Below are 15637 nucleotides of genomic sequence, written 5' to 3' on the forward strand. Positions count from 1 at the left end.
GGTCTTTCTACCCAAAAGGCTCTGTCGAAATCAAATGAGCCATGGAGGCTGTCACATCATTACTAGCATTTCAAATACCTTTTCTCTTACCACTTTAAAAAGGCATATGAATCAGGAAAAGGCATATGAATGCCTTTTCCTGATCTACAAATCATAAATACAGATCCTCGTTATATTTCAACGATTTCTCAACTGTTTGTATTAAAGTGAAAATATGATCGATATAATCCATATTCGGATTGAACAAAAGTTGCTATTTTACACTTCAACAGTTCTGAGGTTTATCGGGTTTTTTTCGTCTCGCAAACTCGAGAAAATCGACCGTACTACATATATTATTTCAAACAGTAACACATCCTTTTAGGGTTAGGTATCAAGAGATGGCAGCACTTGTTTCCCAGTCTCTTCATTGGTTGCCGCCTATAATTAGTGATAGTCATGGACCAGCTGTCTCTGATTGGCTACTGATGGAGATTGAACTACCCACTCAGTCTCCCAAAAAGCTAGATAAGGTTAAAAGGCCTCATCTACTCCCTATAAGGGTACAAAAGGCATTAGCTTATAATTTTTAAATTTTTTAAATTTTAATAATAATAATAACGAGGCCTGTGTAGCTCAGTGGAAGTGGCTCTTGTGTACTCTGCACTTGGTCAGTCGAAGTTAGACTTAAGTTCAAGTCTAGTCGCCGACTGGAAGAACTTTTTCTAAGCCTTTCTTCGACCAGTTCCCAAGTTAGTCGATCTCTGGCACAGGCAAGTGGGTTTTTTCCCTTCCGGAAACTCGGGTGTTTCGTTCCGTAAACTCGAGAAAATCGACTGTAGTATCCACATTATTTCAGACAGTAACATATCTTGTTAAGGTTAGGTACCAAGAGATGGCAGCACTTGTTTGTCAGCCTCTTCATCGGTGGCTGCTATAATTAGCGATAAACATGGGCCAGCTATCTCTGATTGGCTACCGGTGGAGATTGAACTGTTCAGTCTCCAAAAAGCTAGATAGGGTATAACGGCCTCGCCTACTCCGGATAAGGGAATAAAAGGCGTTAGCTGATTTATTTTTAATTTAATTTAATAATAATAACTTTATTATTATTATTCACAAATAATATAATCCTACCTATAATATGTACTTGCACACTAATCTGCATACAAGCATTTACACCTACTGCTAACATTTTAAATAATAATATTTTTTTGTATACAAATACATTCTGTATATATCGATATACATTTACATTACATATAATTTTTTTAACATTTTATTATTTCTCAGATAAATTACATACAATAATAATTTGTATATATATATATATATATATATATATATATATATATATATATATATATATATATATATATATATATATATATATATATATATATATATATATATATATATATATATATATGATTTTTTTTGTATTTTTAAACTCTATGTATACAATAACAATCGATATTATTTCTCTATATAATATTTTTTTTTAATAATTATTATTTTTTCTACTATCATTATAAAGAGTATTTACATGTACACAATTAAGGCATATTACATCTTCTGCTCTGTACTAAATTCTGTATGCAGTTTAATGTATTGTACCTTATTTCTTTTTAATATTTTTTTCTTGAAATATAAACACACATATATTTTTTTCATATCAATATTATCATTTATTATTATACACGGTATTGACACATACACATTACAATCATTTGCTGTCTATGATTATGAGGATTAGTTGAATGAAGCAAGCTAATCCCACCTACTTCGAAGCTAGGGTTAGCTTTTAGGAAGAGAGTAGGATTAGCCTTCGCTATTCATTATTATTATTATTACGTGACACCTCCAGGGAGTCCAAAGACTCATCGAGGGAGGGCATCTACTCTACAACTCTTCGTCTCACTACTGCACCAACCTTCATCATCTAACACCAACGCCATCTACCGCCGACTACCACCACTAGTACTTTCACAGACAATCAAAAACATCCGTGCCAACAGCGGGATTCGAACCCGCAGCTCCTTGGCCGGAGAGCGAATCTGCTAACTACTCGGCCAACCAGGCCAGCAATTCTTTCCGATACGTTTTCTTCAAAGAACTGTTCTTTTTCCTTTTCAAACAACTTCAGCATTCTGAAAGAAACATGCTAAATTTGATGAAGAAATGAATTTTTAATGAAGAAAATATAGAAAGAAAAATTCTATATCTTTGAATTTGTTGAGTATGCTATTGAAAATATTTTGGTAAGAGTGTGTTAGATATTTGGTAATAGTTTATTTGAATTACATTTTGCTTCTTTTCGACGTTCTTCACTGCTACTTTTAAACTACTCAGCCGAAGTCTTTCTTTATTTGAAGAGATCAAGGAAAAACTTTCAAAGTTTTTCTTTTGAAATATCAGAAAATTTAGCATAAATGTTTAAAACAAGCTCTCTAAGGGATTTACTTTTCATCATCTGTCCCAGTTTTATGTGAAGTGGAGTTTAATAGGAGACATTTTCGGGTCACTGATACTTTCATGTTAAACGTTTTTTGAAACACCATCAAACTCCTTTTTATGGTGATTGCTTTGATATCGAATGTTGAAAACATCATCCGCTGTCCCATATCACAAAAACCATGGAAACATTGTTCAATCGGACTGCAAATTAAGAACATATCGAGAACATGTAGGTCTACACCTAGTCCCCATTTTTCAATTTCATATTATTAAGGAGGTTGGAATTTTTTGAGTTTCTTTCCAGTGGACCGAATGAGAAATGGATATACATACCTTATTTTATTTATTTATTTTTTTAGACTGTAACCTCAGTTGATTTCACCTATGAAAACGACTCACTTATCTAAAAGTAAAATATATTAATTGTTTGGTTGTTATTGTCACAAAACAAAAATTTATAGTTTTCAGAATTAGCATTGAGAAGTTACTGTAGAAAAATAAATATTTAAGACAATAAATATTTATTTTAGCTCCTGAAAAAGGAAGATTGCCAAAGGATATGCAACATTTCTGGACAATACAATCTCCTTCTTACGTTGTGGCAGTTTTATAAAAGAGATACTTTTCAAAACAATGCACCATTTCATACTGAAATACTATTGTGACCTGGTACTGTATAGCTGGTGTAGGAACTTGACTAGCTGTACGAGCTGAACGGTTACTGTAAGCAAGGCCAATGTATCCAGAAATAATCTATGGACTGATAGTCATGCTGAACGAAGAATTGCCCAAAAGAGTATGCCTATAATCTCCAAGTTTAATGGAAAATGTGAACAGGACAAAAGTGGCCTCGCACACTATTGAGATTGAACACAATTTCTCTGAAATACAATCTCCCACAAGATTGAAGATTGATTTCAGCGTAGTGTATCATATGAAAATGCTCAAAGAGGACCAAATTTAAATTTTTGACATCTTGAGATTATTCATTTAAATATGCTAAGGAGGAAACCATCGAAGCATTATTATTATTATTATTATTATTATTATTAATCAGGAATATTTTAGTTGTTTTATAATTATTTTTCGGATGTTGTAGCTCAGTGGATGTGGCGTTTGCACACCACGGCGCTTGACCGCATGAAGGAAGACTTCTTGGTTTCGAATGTAGTCGGCGACTAGAGGAAATTTTTCTAAGCTTTTTTCGACCGCATCCCGAGTTAGTCGAACTCTGGCACAGGCAAGCGGGTTTTTTCCTCCCGGGAACTAGGGTTTTTCGTCCCGTAAACTCAAGAAAATCAACCGTAGAACACTATTTTCAGACATTAAATATATTGTGTTCGGGTTAGCGACCACAAGATAGCGGCACTTGTTAAGCCGTCTCTCTTCATTGCGTGCTGCTTAATTAGTGACGGCTTTGGGCCAGCTATCTTTGATTGAGTACCAGTGGAGATTGAACTGCCCACTCAGTCTCCAAAAGTTATCTTAGATAGGGATAAAAAAAAAAAAAAACGGCCTACTCCCTATATACGGGAATAAAAAGGCGTTAGCTCATTAAAAAAAAAAAAAATTTTTAACAAGTTAACACAGGGAATAAAGGGTGGGCAAGTGCAGATAGTCTGTAAGCTAACCATGCCCTGTCGGGTAAGGGTAAGCGATATCTTAAAAGATTCAGTGACGGCTGTAAAAGTAGGAAGTCCAACTAAGATTTCAAAGTAGCTCACTGAAGACACTTGTTTTAGGAAAAAGCAAAAATTCGCAGTTAATGCCGTTGGATAGACAGCAGCAGCACGCGAGAATCTCTTACAGTTAACTGCCAATAACGACTTATGCTACCATGTGGCGCCATCTGTTGGCCGTTGGGTGAATTAATTCAAAGAATATTTTGTTTATTTATGTATGATGGAACAAAATATAACATAAATACATACATACATACATACATCTTCAACGCCCACCTTTCCTAATTGGGTTATGGGGGCAACAGCTGCAAGAGGAATTTCCAATGGTCACGATCCTCTGCCACCAAGCTCAGGTGTTCTGGGCTTGCTGGCAAAATATAACATAATATTTTAAAATAGATTTAGTTGATTTGAATTGATAGCTGCCTTTATACTGCAAACAGTTAAAAACAGCCACTTGGTTGATATCTAAAGTTTATTTATTGATAATCAATAAGTGAATTAAAGCATATGCTTTCTTGATAACTGTCTAACAACTATTCATTACACATAAATTGCTTAAACAATTTTCGTATTTAAACACCTAGCGTAAATTAAAAGAATTATATTAGCAGAAAAAAGTTATTGTTATAAAATTATCATCCTATTTCCTAGCTATTATTAAAATATAATTAGACACTGGATGGCGCTACGTGTAACTTTCAATTAAACATACTTTGAATGCTGCTATGATGGATGTGTGCAATTCTAGACCTGTTAAATGTAGGCTTTGATCTAAACTTTATTTATGCCAAATAAGCGCTCCTGTTTTTCTGAAAACATTTCCCCCCCCTCCTCCCTTACCCTCATACTAGCGCGCGCGCACACACACACACACACTTTTCCTGAAAAGTCCTTAAAGGTCTTCCTTTTTTGTCTGAACATGGCTTAATTATTAAACACTATATTAATAAATATATTTTTCATACATTTACTCTTTTCACCGGATGCTATTTAAATCATTGATAGTTTATTCCAGCTATCTCTGATTGGCTAAGGATGGAGAATGACTCTCTCTCAAAGTTAGATATGGCTAAAACGGTCTCGCTTTTCCCTTTTCACTTTACTCCCATTATAGTTTTTCTCCAAATTAGTGTGTTATCTGTTCAGGATTCCAATGTTGTCAGATCCAATATTGTCTTCTAAGGCACTTTTTACTTTATCGATCAATCTAGATTCGGTTTTCTTCCGAGTCTTTTTCCTGCCGTCTATGCAAATAAATAAATAAATAAATAAATAAAAAATAAATAAAAAAATAAATAAAAATAAAAAATACTTGTTTTATTATTATTATTACATAACACCTCTAGACTCATCGAGGGAGGGTACCTATTCTACAGTCTCTCCACTAATTACAATTACACCAACGCCATCTACCCCACCACCACCACGCTGACCTTTTGCTGACCTTTCCTCTCCCATTCTGTTTTTAAGTGAACCATACCACCTGAGATTAGCTCTGTCACACAATTAATTAATTAAAATTAAGAAAAATAAATAAATCCTCTTTTTTAATATGATTTTGTTATCGATGTCATCTATTCACTCATCTAATCTTTCTCAGAACTCTCATATCCGTGGTCTTCAGTTCTTTGATCGTGTATTATTTCTAAACCAGCTCTCTGATCCATAAGTTAGAACTGTTCTGACACTGCATTGTGTGGAGTTAGTTTCGTATTTTATGTTATTTCTCTCTTATGCCATATAAATTTATTCAGTTGATCCTTACCACACCATATTTTCTAATTTTGTTATGTTAATTTACCATCCTCACTTATAACTGTGCCTAAATAGCTGAAATATTTTATTAGTTCCATAGGTTCTCCATTCCAGATACAATGGATGTTTTCACTGCTGGTTTTCACAGTTTTGTATTTTTATTGCTGATTTTTCATGCCAAATTTGTTATAGCTGTTATTCAATTTATTTAGAAAACTCTGGAGACTTGCATTGAATTTATTTAGGAGAATAACTTCATGTGATTATTACTAACACCCCTAGATTCATCGAGGGAGGGTACCTATTATATAGTCTCTCCACTAATTACAACTACACCAACGCCACCTCCTTTTTCTGACCTACCAGAGTCAGAAAAAGGAGGATATACAGATTCATCATCTTATGGATCACGTTATGAAGGCTGCATGCCACTTTCCTTCATAACATGATCCGCACAGATGATAAATAATAATGGAGAGTGTGCATCATTGTCTCACACCTGATTTTACAGAAAAACTATCTTCTCGTACCTCCTTTAATTCTCACAGTTGAATTACCGTTCGATTATCAGAACATTAAATATATCATAATATTTAAATATTTAAAGCAATAGAATTTATATTGCTCCATTAAATTTGAATTAAAATGAATTTTTAAAGAATTTAAAAATTAATAGTTATAAACTACTTTAACATCTTTTACAGACGGTCATAAAGATGGTGAGCATGAAGAGTCAGAAAAAGGAGGACATACAGATCACCATCATCATCATCATCATCGTCATCATTCTAAGCATGAATCACATAGTGAAGACGGACAAGAGCATCAACACGTAGACCATGAAGATCATCATGATGAACACCATGATCATAAAGGCCATGACGATCATAAAGATCACGATGATCACAAAGACCACGACGATCACAAAGATCATGACGATCACAAAGACCATGACGATCACAAAGACCACGACGATCACAAAGACCACGACGATCACAAAGACCACGACGATCACAAAGACCATGATGGCGACCATAAAGATCATGATGATCACCACGATCACCATGATCACACCGATTCTCAAGGACATTCTCACGATCATCATGATGATCATCATGACGATCATCATCATGATGGGCATGGCGATCACCATGACGAACATAGCAATGATCCCCATGGAGGACATGACGATCACCATGATGACCACCATCACCATGATTCTAGTGATAGCGATCATCAGCATGATGATGCGCATGCGGGCCATGGTCATGATAGTCATGGAGGACATGATTTTAGTTTATTTGATATCCACGATCATCATCATCACGACCAAGATTCCGTGTTGGGTCGTCCAAAATGTAAGTAAAACACATTTATGGAGAAAATGTAATGTATGAAAAGTAGTGAAATAATTTTGCAAAAAGTTAAAGAAAATAACGAATAATCTATCAAATTATCCGTTATCTCATTTTTAAAATATTAGGCGTTTAAAATTTCTGATATTTTCAAAAATCTCAAACGCAGACTTATCTGTACAAATTATGCATGCTTTCTATTATATGTATAATCTAACCTCTCCTTTATTCATTATTCGTATTCAATGATCTGTTACAGCCAAATAACCATGTTTCTTATAAATATAATTTTGATAATGATAGGATGATTTAATCCTATCGTCATAGTCCACCGTTTCTTAATGCGTGTGTTTTCTGACCTGTTTGTCGATTTTACATGAGCATAAAGCCTAGTTATCTCGAAATGAGAATGGAAATTCACCTTCAATTGAAAATCCCTCCTAAATGTACCTCTGTAGACTATTGAAATCAGTGTGTTTTCAATTCGAGGGCATTGCCTCTACTGAAGGCAGCGATGCTTTTTCTATAACGCCCAAAATTGAAAATTCATCTCTCTCTCTCTCTCTCTCTCTCTCTCTCTACGCTCTATACATCTAAATGGCAACAGGGGGAAACTCCTAATGTTTCAGCAACAGTTATTTGGCAAATGCAATTCATTTAGCAACACACACACACACACACACACACACACACACACACACACACACACACACACACACACACACACACACACACACACACACACACACACACACACACACACACACAAAAAAGGGCAAACACGTGGACGAAAGACTAGAGTCCCAATTAGGCGTGACGACCTCTGTTGGCACCAACATCCGCATGGAAGACCACAAAAATACACCTGCAGTCATGATTATGGTCAATCGAGTCCCTGTAAACCATGCTTTAAATATGGCTCAAAGACCACCCCCACCATGCTCTAAAATCGCAGTAAATTTAAAAGAGAAAAAGCTATTTATGGAACTTGAAGCTACTCTCAGAAATCAGCCTAATTTAAATAAATATGATTGCATTAAACTTCCCAAAATATGGGGAAACTAATACTTCGATATCTCAGTTTGCATCATAGGCCCCAACAGGTGCCCACAGAGGGGAGCTACTTAGTTAGGGCTCTAGTCGTTCGTCCGCGTGTTTCACTTAGTTTTGTGTTGCCCTTGTTTTTTCCATATTCTTTGAATCTCAAATGAATCCCCAAAACTTATGTTTGAATACCAAGTCAAGGCATCCTGCTCAAAACATTTTCCCTTTTCTTATCTCATTTCTGTATCTCCAGCCATGTTGCAATGCATATTTTTGTTCCTCTCCCGGAACCATTTTTTATGTGATCCCACACCCTGGAAAGGTTTAAACCTGCACTACATTAGTTTATTGTGGATGTATAAAGGTTTTTTTTTATATATTTCTTCTTTTTTAAAAATAATTTTTTGTAGATTTTTAAAATTTATTTTTTACGTAATCCAGAAATACGCAGTACAAATCCAACATGGAACTTGTTCAAGCCATATCAGGCCTTCAGTAAGTGGGGTGTTGATGGTCTCGCATGTAGCAACAAAGTTTATCTTTCAACTAAAAACCAAGAAAAAAAATGTTTTGCATATAAAATATAAATATAAGACGTGTTTAAACATGAAATAAACAAAACGATTTAAGCATAAACTTCTAAACGATTTTGTTGTTGTTGTTGTTGTTTTTAGATTATCTCGATAGGCTTGCATATTTTCTAGACTAAGAAGGTTATTGTCCTCCATGAAGAACCCTCAGCTATTTAATTCAGTAAATTAAAAAAAAAAAAAAACTCGGAAATTCGAGTAGTGAGATTTTAACAGAATTGGAAACATTAGACTGTATGTAAATACGATAAATAAGTATCCATTACAATATGAAACAACTCAAATGTTTGAATTTCCCCTTTGCTATAAAGCTTCCGAGAAAGTCGTAGCGTTTGTTGGGACTGTGCGGAAATAGCTAAATTATTGATTAGAGAACTTCAAAAATTCAAGCCATGCCTGCCAAGAACTGATTATTCATTGCAAATTAAATTAACGAACATGGAACCAGGCTATTTGAGAAACATGGGAAAGTCTCAGCCTTCACTCAAATAAAATTAATATATTGAGATTTATCTTGTATCTGTGGCTCTTTGAGAAATTTGTGAAGTCACTAACACCGCATGATTTTTCGTTTAGTTTAGTTTTGGTTTGAATGGTGCTACGACCGAAAACTACTAAGGTTGTAAGCTGCTTGTGCACATCCCATAAAACAAGCTCCTCTTTTCCCCTGTTTCGCGAATGAAACATGTTTCTATGGGTACAAAATCGGTCTTATAAACTTCTATAAGACTGGTTAACCTGTCTTCAGTTGAAAATTCCTTTCAGGTTCTTCACGCTCCAGATGGGATTCGAACCCAGGTATTCCCAACCAAACTGCATGGTCGGTCTAATACCGCGTGGTAACTTGGATGTGAGAAAATAAGAGAACCAATATTTTCATTTAAAATAATGATAATACAGTAAGTTGTACATGATTTTTATGCTTTTTTATGAGAAGTGCTGAAGGATTTTTTCTTGTTTTTTTTGACCAGTCAAAAATCCAGAACTTTATAATTTCGCCGTGTGTGAGGTGGAACCTAACAGAGCGATTCCCGCTGAGAAACAACAAGAAGTGAGTGGTCGAGTCAGCATGTGGCAGTTGGTAAGTAAACGATTCAAATACTAAAAGAGTTATTAATTGTATGAAAATTATGAAAACAACAACAAAAAAAAAGTAGATTTGGTACTGTCGACAAAAATCGTTGATACATTCATTATAATAAGTTTAGCATTCCAACGATGCTAGATTTATTTATAAACATAGCATCGTTGGAATGCTAAACTCCTAAAGAAGGACAAATAGATAAAAGTTGAAGTCGGATTTCGACTTCGGATTAGAATCTCTTCCTGAACTGAGAAATCCCTTTGTTAGAGATGAGACTTTGATAAACTTTTGGCTGACATCAACGAACCCAAAATGATAGTATAGGCAACTAAAACACATAACGAAATTTCGTGCAATTTAAAAGATTACACCTGTAGGTGAAGAGTCAGCACAATTATTTACAGAGGTCAGGCGACATCGTGCATATTTACTGATTGGGACTGAAGTTTAATAAAATTTGTGTATACTACATATTTAATTTAGGTTGAGACCATCTTCTTAGCTGCATTCCGATTTAAATCCAATAGACTGTTTCCAACAGAGTCCACGGAATTTAAATCGGAATCTGTGTGGTAAGTAACGTCAATTCGAAAACTATCCAAATTCTACTGTATGCTGAGCTAATTTAAATTTTTCATATTATTGGTTCCCTACATCCCAATATTTATTTCTGTAAATAAGCTCTAAAACAACATTATTTCTCTTTTCTAGAAAACTGGAGGGGCTCTTCATTTTGTAGTTAAGCTCCAAGGATTTAAAGTAGACGGTCATCATGATGTTAACCATACAGACAGCGGTGACCACAGCGCCCATGGAGAAGGTCATGTTCACGGATTTCATGTACATGCAAGCGGGGATCTCAGTGATGGGTGTCAGTCTACAGGACCGCACTTTAATCCGACAGATGTTGCCCATGGTGGACCAACATCTCCAATACGGTAAGTGGATTTCTGACTAAAACGTAAACTTCATTTTCAACTTAATATATTGTGAAGGTTGAAAATCCTTTCAAGATGACAGAAGTAGTTCGTTTGTACGTGCATCTGCGATATCATGAAGCTATCTAAAGCAATCGTGTGGGATATTTTTTTTTTTGGTATAGCCACTTCGATGTTTATGCATTTTAAATTTAAGTCAGATCATGTTATTAACTCAACAAGTTTTATGTTCTCTAATATTCATTTCCTACTGTGCTTTGGAACAAACACCCTCCTCATGTGATTCTCAAAGAACACGATCTGTAGATTTTCAAATTCAGTGTTAACAAGTTTCTTCTTCTTCTTTCTTTCCCTCTTCAAATTTCTGCCTATTTACGGTTATTGGTGTGCTATAAGTTAAACAACTTCTGCTATGTGGTCACATGAAAAAATTAAGTATACAATTTATTTTATTAATAAAATTTATTAATGTTATATTATACTTTACTCATTCGACATTTGTAGTTATTACTTTTTTTGTTATTATTTTTCTATTATTTGTCGTAAATTTTAGTATATTTTGACAAACAGTCCTTCAAGTTTATCTTTAGCCGAAAGATAATTTTCTATATTTGTTTTTTAAGATATTCGTCTCTAACTGTGCTATCACGCAGATTATGTGGGACTAAAATTGGTTTTATCTCCAATATCCTTCGTAATGTCTGAATTTATAATAGTAATAAAGATCGACATGGAATTCCATGTCGATCTTTATAAAATTCAATAATTTTTTTTCATATTTATTTTCATTTTAACCATTTGTTAGTTTGATTTATAACTTTTAAATATTTAGACATATGATATGTGGGCCACTTATTCGTATTCTCGCCCCAGATTCCCGCAATTGTTAGGGGAGGGCCTGTATATGTATATATACACAGGCCCTCCTGTATTTTGATAAAGCTCTCTACTTTATCAAAAATACAGGAGAGCTCTCTGCTTTTTTTGATAAAACAGAGAGCTCAAAGGACATAGCACAACGTCCCACTATACAAGGCAAAAGGTGTTACGCATACAATTGTGAAATAAACCGCGAATAATTCAGCAAAAGTCTCCTCTAGCGGAGAAGCCTTGTACTAAGCGCAGTAGCTCCATCTGGCAGTCAATCTGAAAAAAAAAAAAATTATTAGCACCATTTAAAGTGCCGGAAACCGCATCATCTCAAGGTTCACTTCATCTTTTTTCCCCTCATCCTTTCTTCAGTGGAATACATGTCTTTTCAGGATATGACAGTGAACCAGTAGTGGGCGAGACAGAAAGCTTATTAAAGGTTTTTTTTTTTTTTTTTTTTTTTTAGTGTCGCCCCCACCCATGAAAGGTCCCTATAGTATTTAATAGTATATTTATACCGTGGGTGATCTAAGAATTGTTTCTTATTTATTTATTCTTTTAAAATGTATTTTGTACATATTGCGGATCCCTACTCAAGAGCAGGAATCGGCAAACTACTACAGCCCGCCACCTATCGTTATTGTATACCCACGAGTTAAAGATGATTTTTAAATTAATTTCATGACAAAACCATGAAATTGATTTATAAAATAAATTGTTAATTACTGGATATAAAATTTTCACTGCATACGTTCGTCTCTGTTTGTAACTTCATTTATTTATGGACGATATTTTTTGTTTGCTGAACTTGCTCATTATTTAGCGTGATCCACACGCTGATCAGGCTTAATGGACGAAAACGAAAAGTTAAAAAAAGTACTATCTGGTTGTCAAGACTAATTTATTTCATAACTTACTTCGACTCAGTTTGAAGAAATAGAATGCGATTCTCAAGAAAAAAAAAAAAAAAGTTCCTATTGTTTCGTTGAGAAATAACCTTCAAGTGACAGCGAAGCTAAGTTACACACAGAAACAAGCCAGATATACCATAGTTATCAAACTACAATGTCCTCTGGTTTTGTAGTTTCTTTCCTCGTAGTATCAGATGATAGTAGTATAGTGTTTGCCTAACCATCTCTCAGAGATATTCGCTTTGTCAGCTAAGGGTCACTGCACTATTCCAGAGAAGATAATGACTTTTTTTTTCTGTCTTTTTTTTTTTATTTTTTATTTTTATATGTGACTTCCGCTCAAGAAAGGTTGTAAACCTATGGTACATTAGTACCTTGGACGGGCTAAGAAAATACTTTTTTAAATAAAATATTACTTAGTTTTATTTATTTTTATTATGTTTTTGCATAGTTCGGATTAGTCTGTAGAGCATTTTTATACATACAGTACTCTAGACACAAACAGAATTTTTTCAAGGCACTTGAGGTATCTCCAATAAGCGGGGCGTTGGACTGGTTATTGGGTTACGACAGGAGAACAGAAATAGTATAAATAAATAACTTGAAATTTACTCTGAAGATATTACGATTTGTGTGTATGTGTGTGTGTGTGTGTGTGTGTGTGTTCATGAAGTTTTTGCTTGCAGTCATACGTGTATGTATAAACTGTTGGCTTTATATGTGGCTAATTTTTTGCCTCAAAGAAGCGATGCTAAGGAGTTTTGCTTAACATGATACTGATACCATTTACGTGACATCCGCATTACTGTGATTTTTCTTTTGGAAGCATTAAAAAATCGCACAGACACGTGCAAGCGATGCATTTTTGAGTCAGCGTTCCATGCCTACCAAATTATGACTTACTTTTTTTTTTGGTAGTTTATGTATTAGTTTAAGATATGATTGGTTTTCTAATTAGTAGAGAGAAAGAACAAATCTTCAGGTTTTCGTTTGTCTAATGGGATGTAACAAGATCTATTGCATGGTAGCACAAAGTGAAAAACAGGTGTAATAAAGCATGTTATGATCACGTTGCGTACGCTCTCAGCCATGAGGTTATATTTATAGAATACACACACACGGCATGATCAGCTGGATTATCCTTAGTAAAGACTTGCAAAACATGCACAGGGATAAAAGTAGTTAAGCCAAGGGAGTAATTTTACTGCTTCTTGAAAAGAAATTGGAATAGCCAAAAGAACACGTTATGAAGGATGAATCAAGGATACAATGCCGCCCATATGCTGCTTACAATTTGATTTTATATCATCTTCAGTTAATGCTAGAGGTCGCAACCACATCAATCTCACACACACACACACACACACACACACACACACACACACACACACACACACACACACACACACACACACACACACACACACACACACACACACACACACACACACACACACACACACACACACACACACACACACACACACATTCAACGATTAGTGAATTATAAAGGAAAATACAGAAAACACAATAAAATGAAATATACTGTTTTTTTTCTTTCCTCTTTCTCATTTTTTTCTATATGTTCAAACAAAAATCGAAGGTGAATTAACCGATCTAATAAGAAAGCAGAAGGGTTTTCCATTTCGCATACACACAAATCGGTCCTAGTGCACATACAATCTGCAAACAAAAAAATACTATTTGTGGCGGTAGATGGCAGTGTGTGTAGCTGAGGGATATACAGATCGTGACGTTGTGTAGAGGGAAATTTAATCTGCGATATTAAATATCTCCAATAAATATTTTTTTTTTAAATATAACCTGTAAGCTATATTTTTCAGACCAGATTACCTGTTTTTTAGCCACTAAATGAAACATTTTAAAATCATCTCTTGTCATGTTATTATTATGTGGATGTTTTTCTCAACTTGATACTACACTTATTAACAGTTTCTATCAGTTGAGCCAAGGTTTTAAAAAAAAAATAAATCTAATTCCTTTTGGATCAGAACTATTACTTACTTTTAAAGATGAATCTGAAATGTATTTTTTAATCGTAAGTAAGATATACTTGCCGGACGGTTTGCCGAGTAGTCAGCTGTGTGTGTGTGTGTGTGTGTGTGTGTGTGTGTGTGTGTGTGTGTGTGTGTGTGTGTGTGATAAATTTCATTGCCAAGTGTGAGATCACATCCCCGCTTATATTTGAGCCGTCAAGTGCCATAAAAAAGTTTTATTTTTTTGGTCTCTGGAAAGGGTTTCGGACTGTGTAAAAAATACAAAATTATATAAAATTAATAAAAATAGAAAAATAATCATCAACTTACCCATGATGCTATAGGTACCATGAATTGTAATGAAATAAAAATATATAATTTTAAGAAACAATGGAAGGCCAAAAAAAAAGGAAATAAATTAACTTTTCATTGTCTTTGCAGTTTGATAACAAGCATCGATATATATATATATATATATTATTAGAAAGAGGTTATCGATCGATAAGTAGCTCGTAATTTTGTTTGTAACTAAAGTGAAGTGCCCATTGAGTGTATTCAAATCATGTAGCTAAAGTGCAAAACATTGTTATCATGAAAAAAAAAAAAAAAAAAACTCCTATCTTCTACACACATTTAGTTTTTCTCATGGTTAGTTCATTACCTCTCCGAAGTACATCTGTGAGTTATCAGCGATACTCAATAACAACTTGCTTTGTTTTATCTAGCTTGTTTGCTTTGTATATGGGATGTGTTATCTAAAATCATCTACGGCGGAGGTTGTAATGGAGGTGATGCAGTTATCACACACACACACACACACACACACACACACACACACACACACACACACACTGTACTATAAAACATTGCAGTTGTCATTAGACGTTCATGTTCCACTAAATGTTCTTCAACCAGCTACAGGTATTTTGGTCTGTTCCTTCACTAAAATATCAAATTCTTGAAGTGACGTTG

At 34.5% G+C, this 15637-nt stretch overlaps 1 protein-coding gene across 1 annotated transcript in view; it reads left to right on the forward strand.

The window, feature by feature from the left end:
• Positions 1 to 15637, forward strand: part of LOC150108379 (uncharacterized) — a 44216-nt gene that overhangs the window by 12839 nt on the left and 15740 nt on the right. The window contains exons 3-5 of the mRNA XM_090390732.1: positions 6581 to 7234; positions 9837 to 9946; positions 10661 to 10887. Coding sequence (XP_090246858.1) covers positions 6581 to 7234; positions 9837 to 9946; positions 10661 to 10887 — 991 coding nt within the window. The remainder of the gene's footprint in view (positions 1 to 6580; positions 7235 to 9836; positions 9947 to 10660; positions 10888 to 15637) is intronic.

This window comes from Typopeltis vanoorti, chromosome 3, assembly GCF_054136105.1.
Source record: "Typopeltis vanoorti isolate ZY-2024b chromosome 3, IOZ_Tvanoo_1.0, whole genome shotgun sequence".
NCBI lineage: Eukaryota > Metazoa > Arthropoda > Arachnida > Uropygi > Thelyphonidae > Typopeltis > Typopeltis vanoorti.